Below are 11,592 nucleotides of genomic sequence, written 5' to 3' on the forward strand. Positions count from 1 at the left end.
TATATCTTTGCGAATGGAATCCTCGGTTTTTGGCTGGGATTTGTTTAGAAAAAGCTTCGCGGTCTTTTGGCCCGGAGATCCTCGATTTTTTGACCGGGATTTGGATAGAAAAAAGCTCCGCGGTTTTTGGCCGGGAGATGCTCGATTTTTTATCGGGATTTGGATAGAAAAAGCTCCAGGGTTTTTTGGCCGGGAGATCCTCCCTTTTTGGCCGGGATTTGGATAGAAAAAGCTCCACGGTTTTTGGCCGGGAGATCCTTGGTTTTTGACCGGGATTTGGATAGAAAAAGCTCCGCGGTTTTTGGCCGCGAGATCCTCGATTTTTGACCGGGATTTGGATAGAAAAAGCTCTGCGGTTTTTAGCCGGGAGATTCTCGGTTTTGGCAGGGATATTTAAGGAGTGGGATCCTATGCTACCATGATTTGTTTTTCTTTTGGGATTTTCATTTTCATCTCTTTTCTTCTTCTTTTCTTTGGTTCTCCTCTTTATATGTTTTCCTTCTTTTTAACAGAATGCCTGAGAGAATGTTGAGGAAACTTCCTTTATGGTCGTTTTCCTGCTGCAAAGCTGTTTCGGCACTTGCACATTTCATTTCTTTTTGGGTTGCACCTGTTTTTGGCATGGTTGCTTTGAACAAGACCTGTTTTCAACAAAGAACAATTTGTTAGTCGAAACGGTGGTTGGTTTTGTGGCTTTTGCTCATTCCTATTGCTTGATCCCGACCCCATTTCTGTTGAGAACCTTGTTGCTTGTTGATCTTGAGTGCGAATCTCTTTCACATTGATCGGGTTCAACCTTTGGATTTCATGATGACTCACTCGTGTGGGTTCTTGTTTTTCCACCTCATTCTGCTTTTCATACCTTTGCCTTTTTCTAATGTCCATTACTTTGGAAGCAAATCAACCACCATGGTCAGTCGGGATTGGACTGACGCACCACTGAGGTTGGGTATTTTCTTTGACTCTTGCCGGGTGGAGCCCTGTGAAGCCGGTCCTACCACCTTTTCTTTGTAACAGTTTCAGAATTCAGAGTTATGCCGAAAGGGATTCAAGGAAAGGTAAACAGAGAACAGAATAATGAATTTTAAATAGAAGGTTCCTTTTTGAGGGAAAAGAAGGAGTTATCTGGGGAGCATGTTGTCTTAACTAACATGACATGCTTCTTGGACTGGATGCCCGACCCGCACCAACTTCCAGTTTCTCATGAACCAACTGATCCGTGTTTCCAAACCAGGGAACCTTGCCATGATTTTTAGTGATGAAATATCCTCTTTTCGGCAGACAACGCCCTTTGTGGGGTTTCGCTACTCGACCTCTCTCATTTCTCTTCTCAGCGTCGCCCGATAGTGCTCTTTATGAGTTTTTACTAAGCGAACTCTCTCATTTTTTATTTCTCTACTCTCGTCGCCTCATGGTGCCCGAAGATTTTCACCGATAAGACTCTCTCATTTTATTTCTCTCAATTTAGAATGCATCGGTTTTCGATGATGTTTCTCAATTCCCACGCCTTTAGCCATTGATATGAAGGACTTGTACCGGGTTTTGGGAAAAAGAATTGTGGACAAAATTACAACTTTGGAACCATTTGGGCGGGGTCATAGTCGAACCATTATAACATCTGCATCAGTTTCGATTTTCGGGGGAATTTGGATTTTTGTTGTGATGTGACTGAACCCCAGGGAGGGGCTGCCTATGTATCCCTTTGGAATCAAGTCAGACGTAGTTCAAGTAACATTTTTTTTTGATATCGCTTCCGGGTTCCAAAGAGGGTGGCCAAAGAAATGTAACTAGCTCGAAGGGTTTACAAATGAGTTTATAGTGTTTGGGGTAGCGGGAATAAAAACCTTTGTCATTTCAAATACGCAAAGACATCACCGAAGCAAATTTAGACATAATACCTTTTTACTGCATCCGCATTCACCGCTGCTTCAGGATCATTTCCTTCAATATCACCCAAGTACAATGCTCCCCTTGGTAGTATTTTTCTAATGATATATGGCCCTTCCAGTTAGGAGCAAACTTTCTTTTTGCTTCTTGATGATGAGGAAGAATACGCCTTAACACCAATTGCCCAACCTCAAATTTTCTGGGCCGTACTTTCTTATTATAGGCGCGGGCCATTCTTTGCTGGTACAATTTCCCGTGACAAACTACGGCCATCCGTTTTTCATCAATCAAAGTCAATTGTTCCTATCGAGTCTTAACTCATTCACTATCTTCGATCTCTGCTTCAACAATTGTCCGGAGCAAAGGAATTTCCACCTCTTCCGGTATCACATCCTCGGTTCCATAAACCAACAAATACGGTGTTGCTCCTACCGATGTGCACACTATAGTGCGATATCCCAGTAAGGCAAAATATAACTATTCATGCCACTGTTTGGAGCTCTGGATTGTCTTTCTCAAAATCTTCTTGATATTCTTATTAGCTACTTCAACAGCGCCATTGGCCCTGGGCCGATAAGGAGTGGAGTTTCTATGCGTTATTTTGAACTATTCGCATACTTCCTCCATCAAACGACTATTCAGGTTTGCAGCATTGTCTGTGATAATGGTTGCAGGAATACCGAAGCGAAAAATAAGGTTCGAGTGTACAAAATCCACTACAGCTTTCTTAGTGACTGTTTTGAGAGTGATGGCTTCGACCCACTTTGTGAAGTAATCAATAGCAACCAATATGAATCTGTGACCATTTGAAGCTTTCGGTTCGATTGGACCAATGACATCCATACCCCAGGCGACAAAAGGCCAATGCGCTGACATAGGATGTAATTCTGTTGGAGGTGCATGAATCAGATCTCTGTGCACCTGACATTGATGACATTTTCGGACAAAGTTGAAGCAATCTTTCTCCATAGTTATCCAATAATACCCGGCTCGAAGTATTTTCTTTGCCAAGACATACCCGTTCATATGAGGTCCACACACTCCTGTGTGCACTTCCTGCATGATTCATCCAGCTTCCTCAGCATCAACACATCTCAATAAGTTGAGATCCGGGGTTCTTTTATACAAGACCTCACTACTCAAAAAGAAACCACTCGCATGCCGCCTAATGGTCCTCTTTTGATCTCTGGTAGCACGTTCGGGGTACTCTTGTGTTTTCAAAAACCTCTTAATATCATGGTACCATGGCTGGATGTTTGGCCCTGTTTCAATTGCATTACAATAACCATGCCTTTCACTGATTTGGATTTCCAAGGGATCGATGTGGACATTTCCTGGATAAGGCAACATCGAGGCTAAAGTAGCAAGTGCATCAGCTAGCTCATTGTGGCACCGAGGGATGTACCTGAATTCTATCGATTTGAATCATTTGCCGAGACCTTCCACATGCTGCCGATAAGGAATAAGTTTGACATCTCGAGTTTCCCACTCTCCCTAGGCTTGCCGGATAATCAAATCTGCATCTCCCATGATCAATAAATCTTCAACATTTTGGTCAATCACCATATTCATGCCCATGATGCAGGCTTCATATTCAGCAGTATTGTTCGTGCAGAAGAACCGGAGCCTAGCTGTAGCCGGATAATGCTGACCAATAGGTGAGATCAAGATTGCCCCAATCCCTACACCTTTGGCGTTCACTGCCCCATCGAAGAACATTTTTCAAGCATGAGCGTCCTCAGGGACTACTTCTATTGTGTTTACCTCTTCATCTGGAAAGTATGTGCTCAACAGTTGGTATTCTTCGTTAACCGGGTTTTCAGCCAAATGATCTGCCAATGCCTGGGCTTTCATTGCCGTGCGAGTAACGTAGACTATGTCAAATTCACTGAGCAAGATTTGCCATTTTGCTAGTCTTCCAATGGGCATCGGTTTATGGAATATGTACTTCAAAGGATCCAACCTGGTTATGAGATAAGTATTATGAGTTTGAAGATAATGTCTCAACTTTTGAGCAACCCACGTCAAGGCACAACACGTTCTCTCCAACAAAGTATATTTGGCCTCGTAGCTAGTGAACTTCTTACTCAGATAGTAAATCGCTTGCTCTTTTTTGCCGGTTATATCTTGTTGCCCGAGGACACAACCAAAATAATTCTCCAACACTGTCAGGTACAAGTAAAGAGGTCTCCTAGACTCTGGTGGGTTCGACAGATATTCCTTGATTTTGTTGAAAGCCTCTTGACATTCAGATGTCCATTTGATTGCTGTGTCTTTCTTCAATAGCTTGAATATGGGCTCACATGTGGTAGTCAGTTGAGCAATGAACCGACTGATATAATTTAACCTGCCCAATAAACTCATCACGTCTTTCTTAGTTCTCGGAGGAGGTAGATCTCGGATAGCCTTTATCTTTGTTGGATCTAACTCGATACCTCTCCTGCTGACTATGAAGCCTAGAAGTTTGCCTGATGGGACTCCGAAGGCACATTTAGCCGGATTCAGCTTCAAATCATACTTGCCCAACTTTTCGAAAAATTTCCTCATGTCTCAAACATGATCATCCTGAGTTCTGGACTTGATAATCACGTCGTCCACATACACCTCTATCTCTTGATGCATCATATAATGGAAAATGGCGGTAATAGCTCTCATATAAGTTGCCCCGGCATTCTTCAACCCAAATGGCATGACCCGATAACAATAAATTCCCTAGGGTGTAGTGAAAGCTGTTTTCTCGGCATCTTCTTCATTCATCAACACCTGGTGATATCCTGCGTAACAATCCACAAAGGATTGTATCTCGTGTTTGGCGCAGTTATCAACAAGGATGTGGATGTTGGGCAAAGGGAAATTGTCTTTAGGACTTGCCTTATTCAAATCTCGTTAATCCACACACACCCAGGTTTTCCCATCTTTCTTTGGCATGGGAACTACATTAGCTAGCCACGTAGTGTACTGGACCACCCGGATTACCCCTGCTTTCAACTGTTTTGTGACTTCTTCTTTGATTTTATCACAAATATCAGTCTTAAACTTCCTTTGTTTCTACTGAACCGGAGGACAATCAGGGTAAATTGGCAATTTATGCACCACTAGATCGACACTCAATCCTGGCATATCATCGTACGACCAAGCAAACACGTCTTTAAACTCAAACAGAAGTTGAATTATCGCATCCCGTGTTTTCTCATCAGTGTGAATGCTTATTTTTATTTCCCGAATTTCTTCAGAAGTTCCCAAATTAACTGGTTCTGTATCATTCAAGTTCGGCTTAGGTTTATTCTCAAATTGTTTCAGTTCTCGATTTATTTCCCTAAAAGCCTCTTCTTCATTATATTCCGGTTCTTGGTTCATGATTTCACAATTAGACAATATGTTTGGATCTGGGCGTGAAGTTCGCAAGCATGTCATGTTATTTAAAGTCGCATTATTATAACTGAAAAGAAGAAATAAAAGAGAAAAATAGCAAAAATCAGAAAGAATAAAGAGAATAAACGATGAAATATTGATTTCATTTCTTGGGATTGGGAAGATAACAGGGTTTACATTCAGGAATTTAAACATAGAAAATATAAAGAACAAACATCCGAGCCATACCCTAGGGTAACTCATGATGCAGAAAAAGTGGCAGGACAAGTCTACCCGGACTCCCGCCTGATTGGGAATGGCGTAACCTTCCAATTTTGATTTTATCATCTGGTCCCATGTAGAGCACCTCAGCGGTGCTAGTACCTTCCACTAGCTGAATCATGTTGGTTTCATAAAGCATTTGCCTCATAGCTCCACATATATCTTTGATTTCTTTGGCTGTGAAGGCCTCACCATCTTCATTCTCGCTGTATTTTGGCTTGACAAAGGTCTGATATAGATGTGGCAATGGCTGTGGCAAGGCCCATCCTTCCCTTTTCCTCTCATTTGCCCAATCTTCATCTTCTAGGATAGGGTGGAAACCTATCCAAAAAAACTTTTCTGTTATGGGTAGGGTTATTGGCTCCGATATTCCTTGTAGAGCTTTTCCCAATCCTTTTCCCGGCTTGAAACCATGTTTGATCATCTCTTTTGCCACCATGATCGAAGCATTAGATAGGAAAGGTTGGGGGTAAGGGCTCCACTCTTCGTACTGTTCCACCACTACAACTTCGAAAGCCTGATAAATAATGTGTTCACTTCCCTCCCTAGCCTCCAAACATGGGACAGATGGGTCCCGATAAATAGACTGTTCATCTTCTCCGTGGACCACAATTTCCTGATCTTCATTCTCGAAATTCCCCATTTGGTGAAGGGTGGAAGGTACAGCCCCCGCGGCATGGATCCTAGGCCTACTTAGGAGAAAGTTGTAAGATGTATCCATGTCCAAAACTTGGAAGGTCACCTCGAAATCCACTGGGCCTATGGTTAATACCAGATCTATCTCTACGACGGAATCCCTCTTAATGCCATCAAAAGCTCTTACACAGATGTTATTGGGACGAATCTTTCCAGTCCCGATTTCCATTCTCTGCAGTGTAGAGAGTGGACAAATGTCAACACCCGAACCCCCATCCACCATTACTCGCTTGACATAAAAAACTTCACACTTGACAGTCAGATGTAAAGCTTTGTTGTTAGCCGCTCCCTCTGGAGGCAAATCGTTCTTACTAAAGAAAATTTGACTAACAGCAAAGAACCTTTCTACCATTCTTTCGAGTTGTTCAACTGAAGTCTCAGCAGGCACATACGCCTCATTCAGAGTTTTCACTAGGGTCTTCTGATGCTCGGCAGATCTCTTTAACAAAGATAGCATAGACACTTGTTCAGGGTACTTGCGTAACTGATCCACCACTTCATAATCAGGCATCTTCATTTTCTGGAAGAAAGCCTCTGCCTCCTCAGCACTTACAGGCTTCTTGGATGGAAAGCGCTTCTGTGTGGCATTGTTCACTTCTTGTACATCTGAATATTTCTTAGCAAAGGTATTTCCCGGAAGTTCTCCTGTGATTTCTTTACCTTTGTATGTAACCAACGTCTGTTGATAATTCCATGGCACCGCAGACGGGTCTGTTATTGGGTTCTGTGGCACGCGTCCGATAACCACTGGCTCATTCAGCCGAGGCAGTTTAATCGTCCCACGGACCACATAGGCTCCTTTTGGCACATATGTTGGTGTTCCCTTTTTCACTTCAAATTTCTTTGGAATACCCACGATTAACAGCTTTTCTTGGCGACCTCGTAGAATATAGAGAACCTCATTTTTCGGAGGCGCCATCTCTGCCTTTGCTTCAACCTTCTTTTCGAGTTCAATCTTGACAGTTTTAGTCTTCTCTCCCCCTTTCTCCTGCTTCGGGGTTGCTTTAGGCTTTCTTTCTGTATCAGCAATAGCAATTATGGCTTTCAAGGCGGGATCGAACTCTTTGTCTTTGCAGATCATCCCGATTACCGGCCCGTTGTTATGAGCGGGCAATGGCTTATTGGTCACATTCGGGGCTTCTTCGTCCCTCAACACCATTTTTCCTTGTTCAATCAAATTTTCCACAGCTTTCTTCAAGGTCCAACAGTTATCAGTACTATGCCCCTCAGCTCCTGAATGATAAGCACAGTGGACACCTCGTTGGTAAGCTGGATATTCTGGATTCTGGCTGTTTTGGGGAATAGGCTGTAGCAGATCCATCTGGATAAGCTTAGGGAACAGGGTGGAGTAGGGTTCACCGATTGGTGTAAAGTTGGGTCTCCTGGATGGTTCCCGGGGGCGAAAGTTATTTTGTGTTGGTCGGGGATTATATTGGTTCTGGTAAGGAGGTTGGTTTCTTTGGAATGGAGGTGGATTTCGATTGGCTTGTGGTTGCGGCCGGCCGAAAGGTTGAGCATTCATGACCGCAAAAGGTGAGGGAGCGTAGGCCATATCATTGTGAGGATAATAGTGTTGAGGGGTTCTTTCGGAGAATACCGGTTTATGATCCGGGTATCTCCTTCCTCTTGAAGCTGCCATGACCGTTTCTTCTTTCTTTTTCCCTTTGTCCATTCCTCCAGACCTGCCTTGAATGGCTTGGGAGGTCGCTCTTATGGCCGACTGGCTCAAGATTCTACCCGTTTTCAGACCATTTTCTACCATTTCCCCTATTTTAATTGCTTCTGCGAAAGGCTTTCCCATGGCCGACATCATATTCTGGAAGTAATCGGGCTCTTGGGCTTGCAGGAAGAAAGTGACCATCTCTACCTCATCCATTTGAGGCTTCACTCTTGATGCTTGTTCGCGCCACTTAATGGCATATTCTCTGAAGCTTTCTGAGGGCTTTTTCCTTAGATTTGTCAAAGAATTCCGATCCGGTGCAATGTCTATGTTGTACTAAAATTGTCGAACAAAATCTCTGGAAAGATCGTCCTAAATGTGCCATCGAGATATGTCCTGATCCATACACCACTCTGAAGCTATGCGGATTAAGCTTTCCTCGAAATATGCCATCAACAATTCTTCTTTGCCACCGGCCCCCTGTAACTGATTGCAATACTTCTTCAAATGAGCAATGGGGTCGTCGTGCCCGTCATACTTTTCAAATTTTGGTGTTTTGAACCGTGACGGCAAGTGTACATGCGGAAACATACACAAATATGTATAAGAGACACTCTTTGGCCCGCTCAAACCTTGCATGTTCTTTAAGCTCTGTTCAAGGCTCCTCATTCTCCTGGCCATCTTATCTTACTTTGGGGCTTTAGAGGTTTTGTCTTGCCTCGGTGTAAACTCATACGGTGGTGGCTGAGGGTAAGCATATGCGGAGTATGGATGAAGTTCTGGCTGGTAAGTAGGAGTTTGATAAGTGAAGGCTGATGGATCAAACATAGGCCTTGGGACTGCGGGCTGTGTTGTAGCAGAAAATGGTGGAGCAGTGAAGATGTTTGGAGCTGCCCGAGTGAAGATGTTTGTCTACCTCATCCATTTGAGGCTTCACTCTTGATGCTTGTTCGCGCCACTTAATGGCATATTCTCTGAAGCTTTCTGAGGGCTTTTTCCTTAGATTTGTCAAAGAATTCCGATCCGGTGCAATGTCTATGTTGTACTAAAATTGTCGAACAAAATCTCTGGAAAGATCGTCCTAAATGTGCCATCGAGATATGTCCTGATCCATACACCACTCTGAAGCTATGCGGATTAAGCTTTCCTCGAAATATGCCATCAACAATTCTTCTTTGCCACCGGCCCCCTGTAACTGATTGCAATACTTCTTCAAATGAGCAATGGGGTCGTCGTGCCCGTCATACTTTTCAAATTTTGGTGTTTTGAACCGTGACGGCAAGTGTACATGCGGAAACATACACAAATATGTATAAGAGACACTCTTTGGCCCGCTCAAACCTTGCATGTTCTTTAAGCTCTGTTCAAGGCTCCTCATTCTCCTGGCCATCTTATCTTACTTTGGGGCTTTAGAGGTTTTGTCTTGCCTCGGTGTAAACTCATACGGTGGTGGCTGAGGGTAAGCATATGCGGAGTATGGATGAAGTTCTGGCTGGTAAGTAGGAGTTTGATAAGTGAAGGCTGATGGATCAAACATAGGCCTTGGGACTGCGGGCTGTGTTGTAGCAGAAAATGGTGGAGCAGTGAAGATGTTTGGAGCTGCCCGAGTGAAGATGTTTGTCTACCTCACCTCAGAAGTTGCTCCTACGAAATGAGCGGATATAGTAGGTTGTCCTAGTGGGATGTTCAGGTGGCTGATGGGAATGTTAAAGGTACCCGTTGGTCTTGGGAACATCTCGGGAAATCCAGGGATGATACTCGGGGGTTCTTTTCCATTTGTCCATGCGTCCCACATCTCCATTACCCTCAGACGTAAGATTCTGTTTTCTTCGGCCACTGCGGACTCTGAGGCCGGGACACCTAAGAGTGGGCTATCTTCCGAAATAGGGATTGTTGGTAGGGTCATTTCTGATGACACTTTTGTACTACCTTTAGATCTAGTAAAGTAGTGGTGCGAAGCCAGTTTACCACAAAAACAACCACCTATTTCTATAAACCTGACTGGAGATCAAAATTGGCAAATGGTTAGTTTGGGACAAATAACAGATAGGTAATCTCACATTGGGGTGTGATGCACCTACACAATTAAATGGATTTCTACATGTTTTGCACGGTTGTCTGTGTCATCCCGGCTTTCTTTTGTTTTTCTTTTGTTTTCTCCCACTTTGTTTTTCCCTCAGTTTTCTTCATTTTCTGCTTTCCCTTTTTCTTTTGCCATGGTTTTTCCTTTGATTTTTCTTCTGCTCTTTTGTTTCTTTTGTTTTTCCTTTATTTTCTTCCCTCTTTTTGCTTTTCTCTTTACGGTTACGGTTGAATCCGATGAGGATTGCCTACGTATCGCGACCCCCCACGAATCAGACCAAGCATAGTTTGTGAAAATTAAATGCGAAAAATAAAGAACAATTTTTGGGAATTTTCAATTTTCATTACTAAAACATTCTATTACAAACTAAACATTTTTGAAAAGGGACCTAATAGACTCAAAATAAAACCAAGTACAGACTCAAAAACTACTGATGCGAAAAGGAAGCCAACAAACAGACAACAAACTCGAAAACGGAAAATACAAACTCGAACTATGAGTACATTAAAGCTTCAAAAATGGGTGCCCGCGGGGCATCGTTCGGCCTCACCGTAGTCTTAGGTGCGAGATCCCTTTCAAGTTGCTCCAGTTCATACATTGTCCGCTTGACATAAATCATTATGGCTGAAAAGAAGGTGGTGCGGGTCATGTCTTCACACATTCAACATCTCTTGATGATGGAATAGGCAATAGTTTCAATCTTGTCCCTGGTTCGACCTTTTTCTATGAGCAAGCGCCTTATCTAATCATTACGGGCCTCCAAAACTTGAGAATCCTGAAGATGCTATCTCTGTAGCTGCTGTATTTCTACTTCCATTCGGGCCAGTAAATCATAGCAGTGTCCACTTTCGGTTTCAAAAGCTTGGGCTTGCTTAGCTGCCTTGTCCTCAAGAGTGATCATTTTTCGTTTCAGACTAGCAATGGTATTTTCATAATCCTTCCTTACCTGCTGTAGATACTGTGTGCGCTCTTTTGTTCTTTTTGCCCACTGTGCCTGGAGTTCTACTATGGTACCTTCGGATTTCTTCAGCTTATCCCGGTACTCAACGATTTCCATTTTCAACCCTTTTATCAACCGTTCATCCGACTGACTCCTTTGTTGGTTATTGGCAGCTATCCTCATTTGCTGGACTTGGGCCCTAAGCGCCTCGTTTTCTTGGGTCAACCTGTTCTTTTCTCCCTGATCAGCAGCAACTTGCACACTGTTCTCAAATTTCAGAGCTCCGATCTGTTGTTTCAGCTTGATAATTTCGGCTTGATAGCCTTCTTCTTTTGCTAGCCAACCCCATTGTTCTTGTGATGATTCAGTGAAATCCTGGATGTGGGGTCTTTTAGCTGGCCTCTGATGCTCAAGTTCTCTTCTGTACCATGCGAGGTATTCTGGCGACATTTCTTCTTTGGCCCGATCCTGCACACAAGTATCTGTTTGTAGATATTGACATTCATTCCAAATCTCGAGGACTTTTGCTTCGGGAAACTGTCCGTCAGGGCTAATCTCAATTACTTGAACACTAAGATCTTCCTCCCGTGGCATGGTTTGGTATCTCCCGAGTTGTCTCAAAACCCGACATGGAGCATAAGGCTGGATGCTGTTAAGGCCCATCAAAACAAAATGCGACCTAACTGCTGGCAT

At 43.4% G+C, this 11,592-nt stretch overlaps 1 protein-coding gene across 1 annotated transcript; it reads right to left on the reverse strand.

Moving 5' to 3' along the window:
• Positions 1-5,488: 5,488 nt before the first annotated feature.
• LOC107781725 (uncharacterized) lies at positions 5,489-7,537 on the reverse strand. The gene is made up of 2 exons (XM_075243428.1): positions 6,128-7,537; positions 5,489-6,037 (listed from the first exon to the last, which is right to left on the reverse strand). The coding sequence occupies exons 1-2, from the start codon at positions 7,535-7,537 to the stop codon at positions 5,489-5,491; spliced, it is 1,959 nt and encodes a 652-aa protein (XP_075099529.1).
• Positions 7,538-11,592: the final 4,055 nt, after the last annotated feature.

Source organism: Nicotiana tabacum, chromosome 22, assembly GCF_000715075.1.
Source record: "Nicotiana tabacum cultivar K326 chromosome 22, ASM71507v2, whole genome shotgun sequence".
NCBI lineage: Eukaryota > Viridiplantae > Streptophyta > Magnoliopsida > Solanales > Solanaceae > Nicotiana > Nicotiana tabacum.

Bases quoted from the DNA above. Each gene is read 5' to 3' on its own strand.
- LOC107781725 (XM_075243428.1), bottom strand. From the start codon at position 7,537: ATGGATCTGCTACAGCCTATTCCCCAAAACAGCCAGAATCCAGAATAT. The intron at 6,038-6,127 runs GTCCACGGAGAA...ATTATTTATCAG, and splicing joins ATGAAGATCAGGAAATTGTG to GCTTTCGAAGTTGTAGTGGT.